The following is a 19,657-nucleotide window of genomic DNA, read 5'->3' as shown; positions in this document are numbered from 1 at the left end:
ATGCAAAGTAAAGCCGAGTTGCAACCGAGATTTTGACCTGTTTCGATTTGGGTAGCGTTTAAGATTCTTAATGATTATTTGTTATTTTCTCTTTTTTTTAAGTAGGGAAATTGGGTTTTTGCAATGATATTGTTGTCAGTGTCAAGTGTATAAAAACCTTAAGTTAATAAATGAATACATATTATTTTTTGTAAAAAATGAAGTCAAGTGAAATTAGAAAAAAGATTAATTCCTTTTTTATCTATTCTTCGTTTTAGATTAGTCTAAGTTAATCAACTTAATTTCATTTCATAATATAATTTTTTATATATAAATATTTCATTAAAATTAAAATACGGCTTGACCTAAAAGTCTTAGTTACCAGGTCATAAAATCCCTAAAAAAAAACAATTGTATTATCTATGGATAATGACATCTATGGACAAAAAAATATAAATACATAGTCCCATAGATTAAACACTTAGTATTGCATAGTTCTGTACCTACCTATTTGTTAAAACGAAAGTAATGAATTAAAACATCGTTGTCTTTGTGAATGATTCACATTTTTGGGCTTTTCAAAGCGAGTTCTTGTTCGTGGACAAAGTATATGTTCAAGTTAAATTGTATAATGGAAGAGTGTCGTTGTTGTTTAACCCCCGGCACTCACAAAAATCTGAAAGCCCAGTACAGTCGGCTCGGAAAAACGGAAATTTACGCTGAAATGCTGAAGGAATGTTTCAACATTGTCGTATGTATTCATAGGAATAATAGTTTACTAATTCAAATGAATGGATCACCTAGAAAACTTGGTAGATGCGAGGCGAATTAGATAAATAAAGAAATAATAATTAAATTTAATTATCATTTTTTTAGCACAAATTACGAAGTACAATAGTTTTTTTTTTATATTAGTTTTATTTTAAGTCGTGGCTTAAAGGATAAGACGACCGGTGCATTCGCTTAAAGCAATGCAACTGTGCCTGTGTTCGAATCCCGCCGGCAAGTGCTAATTTTTGTAATGAAATACGTACTTACAAATGTTCACGAATGACTTCCACGGTGAAGGAATAAATAAAGTCGTGTAATTAAAAATTTTTTTTAATTTTTATTTACTGTTGGTCGAAGGTCTTGGTATTTTTTTCCTACCTAATCGGTAGTAGCCTAGTCTTGTCAGCCCGTACCAGTAGGTACGTACCACCACCCTACCTATTTTTGCCGTGTACCAGTAATACTTTCGAGTTTCAAGGGTGGGGTAACCGTTGTACTATAGAGCTAGGACTTGGAACTAATGTCTGTCTCAAGGTGGGTGGCTCAAAGAAAAAACTAAATACATTGATTTCTCGTTTAATCTTACTCTTGGATGAGTACTTATCATCAAGACATTTTAAGAATGTCGAGTTTACACGCGACGACGTGACGTGTAACGACGCCTCTTTGGAGTTGGATGAAACCTTCTTGAAGACGTATTCAAGGGCGAATTAAAAAAAAGGAACTATTAAAAGAATATAATTTTAAATTTGGAACGGACGCCCCTTTTTAATTCCGGCTTCATTATGCGTAACACGCAAAAGAACAAAAAATTAAAATCTAAATTACAATCGTTTTTTTCCACCGCTAATCACATCATATCAGAGCTTTAAATTAATATAATGAAGTGCTCGGCTCCCGTTCATCGCTGATTGGCTATTAAGGAGCCCTACCGCTGGACGAGAACGAGGACTTGGAGAGCATCAGGTGACGCTAGTTTTGTAATCTCTGATTCGAATTGTGTTTTCTCAATTTTACCGCGCCGCCAAAATATCACAACAACCGGCGCAATATAATTTAGATTTTTTTTTTCGAATTGCACACATAACGTGGTTATTTACACACCACATCATCTTTTTCTTCGAGAGCTGGCTACATAAAGTTTTATTAAGTATTCATACATATTGAAATTTTATTAGACATTTCAAATCAAATATTCATGAACCACGCTTTCTCATTTTCATGTGACGCCACGCAAAGTTTGAATTTGGAAGAGTACGTTCGCTTTGCAATAGTATTTTTTTAAACAAATTCTAATATATTTTTTTACATTTTTAACTAAACGAATTCTAAATTTAAAAATCACACATTTCTAAATCTGATGAAGTGAAATAAAACTTATTAACTAACAAAAGGAAATCAATCTATATTTGAGCGCGCGTTACAGAATGTTTCCAATATTGAATCTCTCTCACAAGAGCACTCATTTCGATAAAGCGGCACGACACGAGAACCCTCTCATCGTGGCCGCCGCGCCGGTAACTACGTTCCTGATCCTGCGGACCAAATGGTAAACAGTCGACGTCGCCCAAAACACGTAATTTTTTTTTTTTTATGATTGAAAGATTACTGTTGGCCCGAAAGCCTTTTCAGTTTCACCAGGACAGGTGGGCGAGCAAAGGCTCAGCCAGGAGGGGTGGGATTTGCTAATAACTGCCCGAGCGCCTCCGAAGAAGACTTAACAACTCAAGAGCAATTGCTTCGCGAATGAATCTACTACCGGATCGGAATCGCGACCCGCTGAGAAGATCCGGCGAGAAACTCAGCGGGCTGATGCATGGGTTAGGGCACGTCATCTCGGATCCTCCCAATCCACTAACGGTACTTTTAGGCACCCCAAGCACCGGTCATCGTTCTCGTCGAACCCGTCGCTTGCGACGAAAGGGTCGGTGAGTAAATTAACCCATAGACACAGCCCATTGAGTTTCTCGCCGGATTTTCAGTGGGTCGCGTTTCCGATCCGGTGGTAGATTCTGCGAAGCACTTCTCTTGCTAGGGTTCGTGCTAGCAACGTCATCAGGTTTGAGGCCTATGAGCTCACCTACTAATTCGACGAATCTGGAATAACCCCTCGAGGTTACTAGGATAGGTAGGAAAAAAAAGACCATGTTGTGGAATGAAACGTGGAAATTGATTGTACTAAATAGTCCGACTTTAACGCGTTAATATTTTTTTTTATTCTTTATGATATGAACATCGATCTATTACCACGATACGAACGACATTCTAGAATGAAGTATGTATACTTCATTCTAGAATGTCGTTCGTATAATTTCACTGCCTGTAGGCAGTGAAATTATAATGCTTATAAGTGAAATTATAATTTCACTGCCTGTAGGCAGTGAAATTACTGTTGCACGTTCGGCAATTTTAATTTCTCTCTAAACATATTATAATCAAGCCCCCGTCTATTATAATTGGCGCTGCCCAGTTTTAACGATTAAGGCGAATTTTGGCCGATATATCTTACCGAAAATTTCGAAGCGACCTTCATCTCAACTGTGGACTAAATGACTCGCAGAGAGTACGGTGTCTGATGAGCAGATCCCGACTTTTTTTTTAATTGCTCATATGGGTGGACGAGCTCACAGCCCACCTGGTGTTAAGCGGTTACTGGAGCCCCTGGACATCTACAACGCAAATGCGCCAAAAGTTAAATAATAATTATTTAATAAAGTTAAATAATGGTCGTAAAAAATGTTCGCTTCGTAGAGCCTTTCTTACATACATACTTAACAAGATCGTGCCATAAAAGTTAAAAGAATATGTATACTTTGTTTATAACAATTTTTGAAGTTATACTTCTTTAGGCGCGTTATGAAAAATTGATGAGAGTGAAATTTTACGACGCGCGCGCACCGTGACACAAAATTAACAAAAATGAAGTTGCCCACTAAATCGCTCATTAGAATACGACCGACGTAACTCGGCGAGTCTGAATATAGCCGCAGGTGAACTTTCGCGCATGTACACTCATAAAAAAATGTGTTTATTTATTTATTTATGTACACACAGAAAACAAGACACAGTACAGAGTAATAGGAAAATTATGTACAAAGGCATGTTATTAGCATTCATTTTTTTAAATCAAAATACGAATTAAAATTTCCATAAACAGGGACCAAGTACAAATAAAATGAATATCAAAACACTATGAGACAGAAAGCTGTAAAAATAACGTAATTAAATTAATTCGAAAGTAAGCCCGAACACTGAATTCAGTTGCGATCCGTTGTACTGTGCGTTGCAATACACCAGTTGCGTTAGCAACTCTAAATAAAACTGTCAACATCTTTTACCATCCTACTTTTTCTTTTTTTTTTAAATCAAAAATATGTTTGTCGGCCGTCGAATTAAAACTATTATGTTTTGGTGGCATCTTTGTTAACAAAAAGTACAAATGCCAAGGGACACTTAATACTAAAACAAATTTAAACACAAACAATCTTAAAACTAAACAAAAAACTGAGCACTAAACAAAAACAGTATAATAATAACAAATCAATGAAAACTTTTGTAGCCGCAAGTACTCAAGACAGAGATAGCAACACGAACACGACACTAATGCTAGCGTGTGAGTGCGACACATTACCGCGTACCGAGAATTACCGAATTTATACGATGTCAAGAAAAGGGATGTCCAATATGCGTGTTTGAGGATGTTGTTTAATCGAATTTTTTTGAAATTGATTAAAATTTAAATAAAAAAAATATTTATATTCCATTTTATAGGAGGTTTAAAATATTCACAAACAGTCCCTATTGTAGTAGTTGTTTATAAATAACTGGTATTCAACTAAATCATGTCTTTCAACCAAGAAAATAAAGTATAACTCTTACGTTACCCTTTTTTTTACTTGAACAAAAACTTAAAAATCCAAGTAATGTTGTTAAAGTAAAAAAAATCTATTTAATTTTATACAAATATATTACAAAGTATATAATTTTTTACGACCGTTATTTAAACATATTTTTTCACTTACAATTAAGACGGTAGTTCGAGAAAATTTTGTTAGTTAATAATTGTTTAACTTGTTGATTTTCAACTTTAAGTAAAATTTCTAACGGGAATAAATTATTTATAGTGTTCAGAACACACCATAATTAAAAAAAAAATATTCAATACCTTAAATAAATTAATTAATGTGCCGTACTCGCTTTTGACGCCACGCGTGCAACCTAAAAATGTCGCGCGCAGACCTATTTTCAGCATTAAATTAAAATTATAATTAATGGAGATTGAGTTCCGGGAGTCAGGAGTTTTTTATTGGAAATTTCCTCCTCTTTCAGAATATTTTAAATTTCTTAAATATTAATAGTTTATGAAATATTGGCAAAAAACGAAATGCCATTTTTTTCCATCTTTAATTGTTTATAACTTTTGCAATTTTTTATTGTTAAGTTTTTGGCACATTTTTCTAGGCGTAATTCCGGATCCAATGAGCTATTGCACATCATTTTAAGAGCAGTATCTCTATTTTGTAACATTTTCTACTTGTCGTCTAGACTACTCTAGACTATTGAGACACGAGTTCTAAGATCTCAGGTTTTACAGTACTACGGCTGCCTCGCCCATCAAACCGAAACGCATTACTGTCGCATTACACTTCCTGCAATCAGTGATTACGCAAATTTTTACGGGTTTGATTTTTTGATTACGCAAATTTTTGCGGGTTAGGTTTTACTGCACCCTGCCTATTTCTACCGTGAAGCAGTAATGCGTTTCGATTTGAAGGGTGGGGCAACCGTTGTAACTAACTATAGACCTTAGAACTTATTTATCAAGGTGGATGGCGCATTTACGTTGTAGATGTCTATGGGCTCCAGTAACCACTTAACACCAGGTGGGCTGTGAGCTCGGAACGTCACGATCGGACCAAAAGTTGGCTTGTGACACATTTATCACTCGTCTCGCGTGACGTCAGATCTGGCATTTCGAATAGTTCCGCTACTTACGTTATCACGTAAAACTGTCGTCCGTAAACCGACATTACAGGTAGCCAATTAATTTTTTGGGCAAAAGCTGGATGAGGGAAGCCGAGGATTGTGCTCAGTGGCGTGCAATTAAGAGGCCTGTGTCCGGCAGTGGACTGCTATAGGCTGATGTGGAGGATGAGGAAGATGTGGAGGATTTGGAGGATGAGGAGGATGTGGAGGATGAGGAGGATGTGGAGGATGAGGAGGATGTGGAGGATGAGGAGGATGTGGAGGATGAGGAGGATGTGGAGAATGAGGAGGATGTGGAGGATGAGGAGGATGTGGAGGATGTGGAGGATGAGGAGGATGTGGAGGATGAGGAGGATGTGGAGGATGAGGAGGATGAGGAGGATGTGGAGGATGAGGAGGATGTGGAGGATGAGGAGGATGTGGAGGATGAGGAGGAGGATTAAACAATGATTTCTCTGGGTTCAGCTTTCGTCGTCCGCGCAATGGTCGACCGCGATATGCGACCAATGCATCGATACGCTTCGCAGCTCTGTGGACTTCAGACGGCAGGTGTTGCGTGTCGAGCAGCAACTGTTGGAGAGGACTAAAGCATTAGAAGGTAAGTTTAAAGATATATTATAATAATATATATATTTTATTTATTTATTTATAAGGCAATATACATATTAGAAAGAGATAGAAAAAAATAAACAACAAGTAAACGATCTGGCCTGTAACATAAGCCATGTGCACACGACTAATCTATATATTATATATTAATACGTGAAGCAAAAACTTTATACTCCGTTTTACGAAAATTGTTCGGACGGAGGAGTATGAAATATTAACGAATATAGAGAAGGAGTGCAGAACGCTAACATATATTATGCATAAAAAATACATTATCTCAATAAAAACAACATTACACACACTACCATATATTTGATACAACACAATTACATACTCTTTCTTTATTGTCAAACTATTATTATTTAAAGTCTGATCAAATTGAGAATAGATTAATATTGTTTGTCTTTATAAATATTTGTATTAAGTGTAGTTTTGGCGAAATCTGTGACTATAGAAGTCTATTATAGTCTTTGACAATAGAACTATAATAACGTTCAAACATAAATTTAAATTAATTATAGTCGAATTTCGACTACTTACTGGGGGACCACTAGTCATAATAAATGTGCTAAGAACACAATGCTGCTAATAACTGTAGGATAAAATATTATAACGAAAACTAATCTAACTTATGCGCGTCCAATGTCACAAGGGGCTCAGGACACTGACGGGGCTGCCGCGTTTCTGTAGCGCGTCGGGGATGCTTGCTGACGCCGGTGTTGACGGCTTTGCCGCAATACTTAAGGTAGAATTCCGATGTTGGCGACCGCGACCGAGTCGCGCGACTTACTACTGCTTAGTATGAATTTATATGGAACCCTAAACTGGCCTAAACCACCCAGGCGACCCGGTCGCGCGACCTGTGGGCGTGGCTAGTAAGTGACGCTACTGCTACTGGAGCAGTGCCGCCGCGCGACCCGGCCACGTTGTACGTCAAAATGGCGTCATTTTCCACAATTGATGACAAATTATTAATAGATGTAGTGTCTAAAAACCCACGTATATACGATTCGACACTCCGCTCATATCTCAGATACTCAGTGGGCTATACATGTTCCTAAACTGACGATAGCATCAGCTTTTGTTTCAGATGGTATAGTCGAAGTGAAAACGGAGCCCTTGGACGTGAATGGCGGAGAAGATTCCGACGATTACTTTCTGCCTTGCACCGGTAATAATAATAATAACATATAACTTGGGAACAAATCACGCACGGGCAAAAGAACTGTGTATTCGGCAATTTTACATCCAATACTCTACTTCGACAAAGCGGCGCGACACGATAACATACATATCCGACCGGTTTTACTGGTGGTAGGACCTCTTGTGAGTCCGCGCGGGTAGGTACCACCACCCCGCCTATTTCTGCCGTGAAGCAGTAATGCGTTCCAGTTTGAAGGGTGGGGCAGCCGTTGTAACTATACTGAGATCGTAGAACTCGTATCTCAAGGTGGGTGGCGGCATTTACGTTGTAGATGTCTATGGGCTTCGGCAACCACTTAACACTAGATGTAACAAAAAATATAAAATAACCTGGCGACAGGGCAACGTAATGCCTAGGGCCCTAAAATTCCTTGGGCCCGCGGTCTGCTGCCAGCACCTTGCAGATCGTCAAGTGCCACATACCCCGCGCGCCCCCTAGGCGCGGGGACCTCGTAGGAGGTTTGGCACGAAAAAAAAAAGCTACGTAATGCCGCCGTCGCCCGAAATATCTTGTCTTGTCGGATCCCCCGGATTCATTCTCGGTGCTTTTAGATTTTAGACTTTTAGAATTCTGCGAGCGAATTAACCCACAGACAGACCTTTGTGAGCTTTTCGTCGCATTTTCTCAGTTGATCGCGATTCCAATCCGGTGGTATATTCAGCGAAGCACTACTCTTGCTAGGGCTAGTGTTAGCAAATTCTCTCAGGTTGAGCCCGTGAGCTCACCTACCCGTGTGGGCCCGGCTGGAATAGCCCCTTAAGTAACTCATTTGAATTGAATCAATTTGAGTTTCATTGAAATTCACAGAAGTGAAGATTAAGAAGGAACCGAAGCCAGATATAAAGAAGCGTCACAGAAGTGTGAGGGAGAAGTGTGTCGGCGTGAATCCCGAGTGGGAGGGAGATGACACCAACATTCCAACAAACAATCGGGTCGGTGAGTACTGTACACGGACTCCGTCATCAATACAGTCTATAGCTATAATGCTAATGCATGATCATCATGATGATCAATGATCATTTAATATCACTAAATATAATCTAAAATTACGCTAAACAAAGCATGACGTCATATGTAGGTAATCGACGTATATTGTATGTAAGAAAACAACCTTATAAAAGTAGAATATTAAAAACAAAATAAATCAAATTAGTGTAGCAGTCAGTTCTAAACAATTTTTGGCCTCAAATGACGTCACAACGATCTGCCTGGTTCTCTATTATATTGAATTAACGACTATTTGATAATCAGCATTCAAACCAGAACGACTGAATGATTTTGCGGAACGGAAATGAGTAGGACATTGGTGAAAAGCCTTGTGGCCTTAAAAGGTGCTGTCAATATATAGAGGTGTTTCGATTCACAGACGCCAAAGACAAGGAAAAGAGCATGAAAAGGATCAAGAGGAGAACAGTTACTATTGAAAGGTCAAAAGTTAAACTCCAATGGACCAGAACAGCTATAGCTGACAAGATGAAGCACCGGGAGAACTTGCTTACGGTCTTGAAGTATTCGAACGCGACACCCTTCAAGAAGAAGTCGTTGGTCGGCTTTAGTTGCGCGTATTGCGAGGGGGCGTACCCCGACCCGGGCGAGCTGCGGCGCCACACCCGCGCCGAGCATGCCGCCCAGCGCCTGGAGCTCCGACCCGCGCGCGACCTCTCCCAGTACTACGTCAATCTGGACGTGGACAACCTCGCCTGCACGCTCTGCGAGAAAACCCTCGACAACCTAACTACCCTCAAGGAGCACCTGACTAAAACCCACCAGAAAACCTTCCACGCGGACATCAAGGACCACATCCTCGAGTTTAAGCTGAAGAGCGGCGACGTTTTCGACTGCGCCAAGTGCGCGTCCACGTACGAGACGTTCAAGATGCTGAAGCAGCACATGAACAAGCACTACAGCAACTACGTGTGCGGGAAGTGCGGGACCGCGTTCGCGACCAAGAGGTCCCTGCACTCGCACCGGAACGTGCACAAGGAGGGCAGCTACAAGTGCGGCTACTGCGACAAGGTGTTCTCGAACCGTCCCAAGAAGTGCTACCACGAGAAGCTGCAGCATCTGGGCGAGAGCAACATCTCGAAGTGCCAGCACTGCGGTGCGCCCTTCAAGAGCTACTACCAGCGGAACCAGCACCTGATCCGGGTGCACAACGACGAGGCCAAGTACAAGTGCAACGTCTGCAACAAGAGCTATCTGCTCAAATCGCTGCTCATGTACCACATAAAGAGGAATCACTTGCTGGAGAGGAACTGCCAGTGCACGGAGTGCGGCTACCGGTTCTTCAGCAAGAAGGCTCTGAAGGCGCACATGGTCCGGCACACGGGCGAGCGGATATACGCGTGCGAGGTCTGCGGCAAGGCGTACGCCAGGAAGTACACCCTGAGGGAGCACATGCGCATCCACAACAACGACCGGCGGTTCAAGTGCCACGTGTGCAGCCTGACCTTCGTGCAGAAGTGCAGCTTGAAGAGTCATCTGCTGTCGAACCACGGGATCAGCGTGGCGGCCTGCGAGATCACCATGACGACAAATTGAAAAAAATGTCTACATGCGCAACTCATTTTGTACCTAATTAAAAGTTAGATATGTTTAATATTTTATGCATTTAATGAGTTTTTTATTTGAGTGCCTATATTATTGCATGATTATTACTTTTTTTTTTATTGCTTAGATGGGTGGACGAGCTCACAGCCCACGTGGTGTTAAGTGGTTACTGGATCCCATGGACATCTACAACGTAAATACGCCACCCACCTTGAGATATAAGTTCTAAGATCTCAGTATAGTTACAACGGCTGCCCCACCCTTCAAACCGAAACTCATTACTGCTTCACGGCAGAAAGAGGCAAGAGGTCCTACCACCAGTAATTGAATGTACAGTGGCGTACCTAGAACTTTTGCCGCCCGGGGAGATCTCCAGTCTGCCGCCCTTTCTATTATAAGTCAATCAAATAGTGGTTTTTATAAATTAATACACATAAATAAATTATTAAGTTATTTAATCAATATTAATTAATACACAGAGTAAATTTTTTTGACTTATTTGTATGCACTCGTAAACATATTTATATAATATCTACTCTTCTAGCTTTCATACTAGAAAAATCGTGTATAATGCTCTCAAAATTTATATTTTTTGTAATTTCTTGTTCTATTGACAATATTGCAAGATTTTGTAGTCTTGATTGACTCATTGTAGAACGAAGATAATTTTTTATCAACTTCAATTTTGAGAAGCTTCTTTCGCAACTAGCGATATTGATTGAAATTGTTAAAAAAATTCTTAACAAAATTACAATGTTGGGAACAGAATTTTCCAACCTATACTGCTGAATAAATTTTAGCAGGTCAAGAGGGCCCTTCTCCCCGTTTTTCCAATGTTTTACCTCTTCTTTTAGTGTAGATACAGCCATAAAAACCTGGATCCTTTTTCTTTCAATATGGAACTGTTCTTTAACAATGTCGATCAAATCATTTATTTGACATTCAAATTCTTAATTTAGTAGTTTACACGGTATTGTACACGAATATTTTCTTACAAGACCATGCAATTGATCGAAGCGTTCTTTTATTTCCTTTATAATTCTGTCCATAAATGAAAACATTTCTCTTCGTACTTCTTCTTCTAAGGATAGCCCCACGTCTTGCGAATTTTCCCCACTCATATTTTTTCTCCTTCTAACTCGACGCTCTGTCGATATTTCCATCTCTTCACAAATTATTTTGGCAGCTATAACAGCGTTTTGTACTAGCGTATATCTTTGTTCCATTAAATGTGTTTGCAAAGAATTTAGTTTTATATGGCATTGGTGGACATTTAACCCCTTTATTTGCAGGTATTTTTGAGCGTCATTAATTTCCAAAAGAACGGATTCCCATAAATGAAGGTAACATAGAAAAGAAAAAGATTGCATAGAATTGAGTAATACTGCCCTGCCTATTTCTGCCGTGAAGCAGTAATGCGTTTCGGTTTGAAGGGTGGGGCAGCCGTTGTAACTATACTGAGACTTTAGAACTTGTATCTCAAGGTGGGTGGCGCGTCTACGTTGTAGATGTCTATGGGCTCCAGTAACCACTTAACACCAGGTGGGCTGTGAGTTCGTCCACCCATCGAAGCAATAAAAAAAAAAAAAAACTCCAGCATCTGATCGCGTTTTACTATTTTCTTCTTCAGATGTCAATTTTCCCAAAGCGCTTATAATGTAAAAAAAATGTTTTTTTACTATAGTTACCGCGGCAGCTCTAGCGCTCCAGCGAGTTTCTACACTACGTTTAACACCTTGACCAGTGACCGAAAGTAAAACATTCCATCTATGAGTGGAAGAAGAAAACAACGAAAACAACTGTTCGATAGTTCCAAAAAATGTGATGGAATTGATAGCTGTAGAAGCTGCGTGCAAACATGCCAGGTTTAAGGAATGATTTGTACATGCTACAAATTCTACATTTGGATTTATTTCTTTAATGCGAGTTTTTTTTTTTTTTTTTTTTTTTTTTTATGATTGAAGGATTACTGGTGGCCCGGAGGCCTTTCCAGTTTCACCAGGACAGGTGGGCGAGCAAAGGCTCAGCCAGGAGGGGTGGGATTTGCTAACAGCTACCCGAGCGCCTCCGAAGGAGACCTAACAGCTCAAGAGCAGCTGTTTCGCGAATGAATCTACTACCGGATCGGAATCGCGACCCGCTGAGAAGATCCGGCGAGAAACTCAGCGAGCTGATTCATGGGTTAGGTTGCACGGCGAACTCTTTGTCGAGTTCGACGAGTACGGTTACCGAGGTCCCTAAGCCTGCTCCTAGAGCTGAAGGCGTCTAGTGCGAAGGTTATTGGATCTGATGGATCCGTAAGGACGTGTCTAGGGCGTCGACGGTGACTGGCTCCTGCATGATCAGGATTCGGGGAGTAGTCAGCGGCGGCTACGATAAGGCGATTATCATGACGCATAGCCTTATCGAAGTACCGTTCCGACGCTGACTTCATGTATTTCTGTATAGATTCGAGGCCCAGGTCGTCGTGTAGGTCAACGTTCCTCACGAACCACGGAGCTCCGACGGCTAACCTGCAAAAGCGGGATTGTAGAGATTGAAGGGTGTCTATGTGCGTGCGGGCCGCGTGAGCGAACACCACACTCGCGTAAGTCATGACGGGCCTTATGCAAGTTTTGTAAAGTGTCACCTTGTTCCGAAGGGACATTTTACTCCGCTTACAAATCATGGGGTAGAGTCTACCGAGAATAAACGCGGCACGGTCACGGACTGATTTTATATGCGGGCGGAATGTCATCGATGCATCCAGGGTAACGCCCAGGTACTTGACCTTCCTGGCCCAGGGTATGGATTGACTAAAGAGAGTAATCGGGGGTGTGAGATTCCTCCTCCTAATACGGGAGGAAATCCGTGTGGAGCTTCCCCTCTGAAAGAGCACCGCAGTACTTTTCGCTGGGTTGATGTCTATGCGCCATTTTCGGAACCACTGTCCTAGGGCTAGGGCTGCGCTCTGAAGCTTCTTCGCGATTAGGGACTTGTTTCTACTGGAATAGTAAACAGTCGTGTCGTCGGCGAATAAAGCTAAATGGGTCGGCGGCGACCGGGGAATATCGTTAACGAATAAGCTAAATAGGAGGGGTGAGAGGACAGAGCCTTGCGGGACTCCAGCTGTGAGAGGTCGTGGGGAGGAGCGGGTTCCCTCGACTCGATATCGAAAAGAGCGGTTCGACAAGAAGTCCCGTATGATGAGCACGAGACTATCCGGCACACCCATGTTGAATAGTTTGAAAATCAAACCGTTGTGCCAGACTTTGTCGAACGCTTTTGCGACGTCGAAGAAGAGAGCTCCCGTGTATAACGGTTTTGGTCGATTAAGCCCCACAAGAATGTGCTCCGTGAGGCGGTGCACCTGTTGAACGCATGAGTGATTTGTACGGAATCCGAATTGTTCATCGATGAGAATGCCCTTGGATGAGACGAAGTCTCTGAGGCGTTTGTAGAGCAGACGCTCATACAGTTTGCCTAGAGACATGAGGAGGCTAATCGGGCGGTAGCTTGTCGGATGATTTTTTGGTTTACCGGGTTTATGTATGCCGATAACGTCCGCTTCTTTCCACACCGCGGGAAAGATACAGTTCGCCATAGCGGCATTGAAAATAGATGCCAACATCACGATGAGTTGGACGGGTAGAAGTTTAATAACGCGGTTGGATATACCGTCGGAACCGGGAGCCTTGCGAGGACGTAGGTCTTTGATCAAGTCTTTAACTTCCATCGGGGTGACGGGTGGTAACACATCAGAGGGTGGCAAGGAGGCTCTGCGTTCTACCTCACTGTCTACTAATTCTGCATGCACAGGGTCCACGGATTGAGTGCTGGGCGTGCACTGGGTTTGCAATGTATCGGCCAGCAGCTCTGCTTTTTCGTCATCATCGAACGCCGTGAGTCGGCCTGAGGGGCCTATGAGGGGGGGCATAGTTACTACCGTATCCGATTTGAGAGTACGAGCTAAGCGGTAGTAAGACCTTTGGGAGGGCGCGAGTCCTTCTAAGAAATCAGACCATCTGGCATCTCGGACTTCGGCGATGCGAGACTTTACGTCGCGTTGTAGGGCACGCATTCGAATACGATTTTCCGCGGTAGGATACCTGTCGTAGGCGCGTATCGAGGCGTTCTTAGCTCTAAGGAGTTCCCTAATATCGTCGGACAATTTGAAGCGGTGAAGGAAGTCCTCCGCTACAACTTGTTTCGATGACCTATCTAATGTCGAGGTGATGTGTGACGTTAAGATGTCTATGGCTTCAGCGGTATCCTGAGGAGACGGGGTAGAGTCCGGGCTAAACGGTAGCGATGGTGGATCAGATTCAGCCAGGCTGATGCCCAGCGTGTGCCAATCCACCACAGTCCTCGTGACGGGAACGGAATCGGGAGCGCGACCGAGCTTCATAACGACGGGACGGTGGTCTGAATCTAACTCTGAAACTACTTCGATCGAGTGTAAGCGCAGAGTTACGTTTTTTAATAACGCTATGTCGAGTATATCCGGGCGATGCGCGATATTTAGCGGGTAGTGAGTCGGGATTAGCGGAGCGACGATATCGAAGGCGAGATTATCGACTAACGCGTCAAGCCGCCTGCCATTCGGGGTTGTGGTGTGTGAGTTCCACCTGATGTGTTTACAATTTAGGTCGCCCGCCAGAATGACAGAGCTCCCTATGCCGAGCAGCGCCTCGATATCACTGCTTAGAACGATCTTATCCGGTGGAAGATAAACGGGCGCGATAACGATCGGCGCGTGTCCCGTCAGTGAGATTCGGCACACTGATGCTTCGATATTAGCGAGCGCGGGAGGATCGAGCGGGACGCAATGCAGGGCTCTTCTATAGTAAATGACGGTACCACCACCACGAGCAGAGAGCCTGTCGTTCCTGACCATGTTATAGTTCGCGATTTTAGGGTCACGGCGCGCGGGCTTAAGTAGGGTCTCCTGCACTAAAAAGATATCAATTTGATGGTCACGCAAAAAGTCAGAAACCTGATCACGCTGATTTGCGAGACCGTAAGCGTTAAAAAATCCTATCGTTACGGATAGGGGCTTTATTCTACTTATATACGCCATTGATTACCGGCGGAGTGAGGGGAGGACGTACGTATTTAATGACGCGTATACGTCGGCGTATTCCTGCACAACGGCGATAAAGTGTTGTGCAGTGGAGGCAGAGCGAATGGCGTCGCCCAAAGCGTTAACGCGCTCAAAGTTGATCGACTGAAAGAAGTCGATCGCTAAAGCGAGATTGTCGGACGCGGTCGGAGGGCAAGTCGCGGGAGAGGGACGAGTCGCGGGGGCGGGACGAATCGCGGAGGAGGGAGTTGTAGCCGTGTTCATGTACGGCAGCGGTTTCGCCCAGGCCGAGACACTGGGCACCGGCGCCGGAACGAACGCTGGCTTAGCCTGCGACACAGAGGGTGCCGAGGCTTTGATGTCTGGGCCGGAAGCTCGGAGGCGGTTTTGGCGGGCGACGCGGCGATTTATTTTCGGGGCTCGGGGGCATCCGCGGTAATTTGCGGGGTGACCCTGTGTTCGACACAGGACGCAGCTAGGCGGTTCTGTCGCGGTTTTTTGATCGCGAGTGCATAGGGCCGTGGCGTGATCGCCTAAGCACTTGACGCATCGGGGGCGCGCGTGACAGTTACGGGAAGAATGCCCGTATAATTGGCAGTTATGGCACTGGCTAGGTGTGCCTTTCTTGTGTGGGGTTTCGACTGCGATTCCGGAAAGGCTACAGACCGTTCGGATGTTGAATATTTGCTTACCCTCGGGGGTAGGCTGGAGGGCGACGAGAACCATATTATATGGCTCCCTTCCGCGGCCTGTGTGCATGCGGTGTACGGAGTTAACCGGTAGGCCTTGTTCGAGAAGGTCGGCCTTGACGAGCTCGGCATCCAACTCTTTAGGGATGCCACGTATAACGGCACGGAGTTCGCGCTCCTCCTGGAGCGTATATGTGTGGAAACTTATACGCTCCTTACGGAGGTAAGAAGAGAGGGCCCTATGGTCGTCGGATGTTCGAACCTTAATTTGAATGCCGTTCGCGAGGTTACGGGCATTCGTAAAATTGATATTTTTGGCCTTAAGGGCCAGGGAAACTCGTTCCCAAGCTGCCTTCTCTTGAAGGATTACCGGGGGAGGGGTCTGGGCTTTATTTTGTGCCACCGGACGCGGCGACGGAGTGGCACGGGCTGGAGGCGCAACGGGAGTCTGAGGGCGGGGGCGCGACGCGTTCGCGGCTTTGCTAATTTTAGCGGCCGCGGGAGCTCGAGACTCAGCGGCACGCTTCTTACCCTTTTGCACCAGGGTGAATCCATCCGTCGATGAGGCGGGAGCGAGGTCGACCTCCATCTCCGAGTCAGAGTCGGAGGACGAGGAGGCGGGCGCAGGTGACCTACGAGTAGGTGTTTTGGACGGCGCGACGGAGGCAGCGGATGATCGCGCTGCTGGAACGGTGACCACGGCGGACGACGCAGCAGTTTTACTCGCCAGTATAGGCGACGCGGGAACGGCAGGCACGACGGAGGCTGCGGTGCTCGATGCAGAAGCTTTGCACGCAGGTACAGGCGACGCAGGAGCAGCGAGCTCGGTGGAGTCCACGAGAGGGCTCGCAGTGTGATCGGCCTTGAAGGCCTGAAACTCGGAAGTGAGCTTTGGGTAGCGAAGCCGGAGAAATTCCGCAAATACAGCGTCCATGATGTCTACGTGCCCAGGTGGGGCTACCCTGGGTCTTAGAAAACACTCGCCTTGCGGCGAGGCCCCAACTTCTCGGACCTGAGCGGTTCTATTGAACACAGGTGGCGATGCGGCACGATTACTGCAGGACAAAGAAAAATCACAACAAAACGGAAATAGCAAAAAGAAACAAACCAATTAAACACTTCCAGGAAGACAGTTTGTCGGCAGATGTACCACGAACACAGAAATAACAAAAGGAAACAAAACAAATAAAAACTTCCAGGAAGAGCACTTAGTCGGCAGATGTACCACGAACACAGGCCGCGCGAACAATGGCCGGGCTAACAAAAGCCGGGCGAACAAAGGCCGGGCGATCGAGTGGTCGATGAGCACGTCCGCGCGTGACGGGTGCCTCTATCGGAATGGTGCCTCTATCGGAATGATTAATGCGAGTTTGAACACCGCTGTGCTTTCCATGCCGTGCATCCGTGCCATGACGGCAGCATTATCGTAAGCCTGTCCTCTGCAATTTTTTATATCTAAACCGTCATTTTCTAATTTCGTTAAAATCATATCTGTGATTTCAACAGCAGTTTTTCCTTTAGTTTCTACAAAGTCAATAAACGATTCTACAACTTTAACTTCGCTACCTTCAATAACTACATATCTAATAATTTGACAGGTTTGATCTTTGTGTGAAATGTCAGGAGTGCTATCAAATATAATACAAAAGTATTTAGCCTGCTTTATTTGATCCATAATTGTTTTTCTGACTGCGCCTCCCAATAGCTCTATGAATTCGTTCTGAATCTTCGACGACAAATAAGAGAGACTATATTTATTATCCATCTTAATTTTTACTACATGTTCTCGTAATACTGGGTCGTACTTAGCCAATAAGTCAACAACCTCGAGAAAATTTCCTCTATTTTCCAGTAAATCGATATTTTCCTGATGAACACTTTCACGATGTCCTCGAAATGCCAAATTTTGTTTTGCTAAGAATCTAATTATATCAAGTATTCTTGTTAGAATTTCCTACCATTTTTTTATTTCTTTATCAATATTCTGTTGTTGTAGTTTGTCAATAGTTGCTCCACTTCCAAGTCTTATTTCTAATTCCTTCCATTTGTAATATGATCGGATGTGCAGCGGACTAACCTCATGTTGACTAATTTTAGGATTAAGTTTCCACCATTTGTTAAAACCATTTTCCGTATTAAAACCTGCTTGACAAAGATTATCAAACAGTTTGCAGCAGAAACAATAAATACTTTTCTTCGATGGTAAATATACCATCCACGATCTTAAGAGCTTTTCGCCATTAGGCAAAATTTGAAAAAACCAATCCCGACTCAGTTTTCTTGTTTCACCTTTGGCTTTGCTTGTATTATTAGAACGTTTTATTCCTTCGCTGAAGTCGGCGTCTAAATTTTGAATTAAAAAGGGACCTTGACGTACCAGAAATACTCTTGTATTGTCGTCAATTTTGTTAGGCCATAATCCAATATCTTTCATAGAAACAGACAGAATAATTTGTGCAGCAGATTCTTCATCAGGCTTGATAAACTTTCTACTTCTTCGCCAGTGTATGAAGCAGGTCTTTCCTCTTGAACAACATTGGATAATGTTTTTTCGCCTTCGAGCGCTGCTTCTTCTCCCGTATTTGAGGCAACAATACTAAAAGAACTAGAAGTTGGCTTATGAGAGATGTATTTGAGTAGTGCTCCAGTGTTTTTAATCTGTATTTCCTCCCTTTTCTTTCTTTTCTTTCTAAATGACGCACCGCTTTCTTTTACTCGTTTCATCCTAGGGATATATAATAAAAATATAACTTGTCGAAATAAATAGTATATTATGTATAGAAAACGGCAAAGTCATTTTACTTCGCTGAATAACATCTATATCTACAATACGTAATACAATATGCTTAACAATTATAAATTCTCCTTCTCTTTATACAAAACCAACAAAAAAATACACTCATACGCAGTTTTCATTGCCAAACGTAACATTTAAAAACGCGTACAAAAAAAGTCGGTTCGAAAATAAGATATCTCAGAGTGCCCCAGCCCTTAAACTGCACCAACGGACTCTTCAAATTTGAAATTCAAAATTCTTAAAAGTTAGTTCACATATTTTACTCATGTTTTTTACTATTCCGGCTGATAATTAGTTGATCTAACATATTAATCGCATTTAGTATGATAAAACAGGCAAAAAATAACAAAAAATGAGAGTAAAATTATGGCGTCACTAACGCCAAAATGTACCACCAAATGTATCGGTTTAAAAAGGCTACATTTTGTGTCTCATGCTGAAACCTTTATTTCTATGTATTAGTAGATAACTTACCTTATAAATAACAAAACACAACGTAAATACACTCACTAAAAGTATTAAAATTATCGAAACACAGACACGACAACTCACTCCCGCGATTCGACACAGAATAAAAATTTCAAAATCTGTTTCCTTTTATATGGCGCGGCAAGGAATAACGGTTTTTGCGTAGTTTGGTAGATAATTTAACTGAGAAGCAAGATAGTTAAATACAAATATACCTTAGACAAACAGAGACAGGCAAATTTCAATAAAATAGAGGCCGGGCGTGCAAACTGCCCGTGTCAACTGGTACTTGACATGGACATTTGTACTACAAAGTCCATGATCATAATAATCACTTATTATTCAAGAAAGAAAATAAATATGAAATGAATAAATTGCGTTAAAAAGTAAATGCTAAAATGCCGCCCCAGGGTAAGTGCCGCCCGGTGCGGACCGCACCCACCGCCCCCCCTTAGGTACGCCACTGTGAATGTGTATATATTTTACGAACATTTGTACGTTGAAGTTATACTTTATTCATTGTGTTTCTAATTATATGACCA

The 19,657-nt window shown here is 42.8% G+C and overlaps 1 protein-coding gene across 2 annotated transcripts; it reads left to right on the top strand.

Moving 5' to 3' along the window:
• Positions 1-416: 416 nt before the first annotated feature.
• On the top strand, positions 417-10,164 carry LOC101747075 (zinc finger protein 260). 2 transcript variants are annotated; one of them, XM_004926651.4, is made up of 5 exons: positions 417-730; positions 6,202-6,334; positions 7,436-7,516; positions 8,357-8,485; positions 8,916-10,164. In XM_004926651.4, the coding sequence occupies exons 1-5, from the start codon at positions 536-538 to the stop codon at positions 10,088-10,090; spliced, it is 1,713 nt and encodes a 570-aa protein (XP_004926708.1). In that variant the 5' UTR covers positions 417-535; the 3' UTR covers positions 10,091-10,164. The 2 variants fall into 2 exon arrangements, with proteins under 2 accessions (XP_004926708.1, XP_004926707.1); XM_004926650.4 differs by having other exon boundaries at positions 429-730; positions 7,424-7,516.
• Positions 10,165-19,657: the final 9,493 nt, after the last annotated feature.

Source organism: Bombyx mori, chromosome 24 (genome assembly GCF_030269925.1).
Source record: "Bombyx mori chromosome 24, ASM3026992v2".
NCBI classification, from domain to species: domain Eukaryota; kingdom Metazoa; phylum Arthropoda; class Insecta; order Lepidoptera; family Bombycidae; genus Bombyx; species Bombyx mori.
The sequence above is the reverse complement of the archived record's forward strand: the minus strand, read 5'-3'. Positions and strand labels throughout refer to the sequence as shown.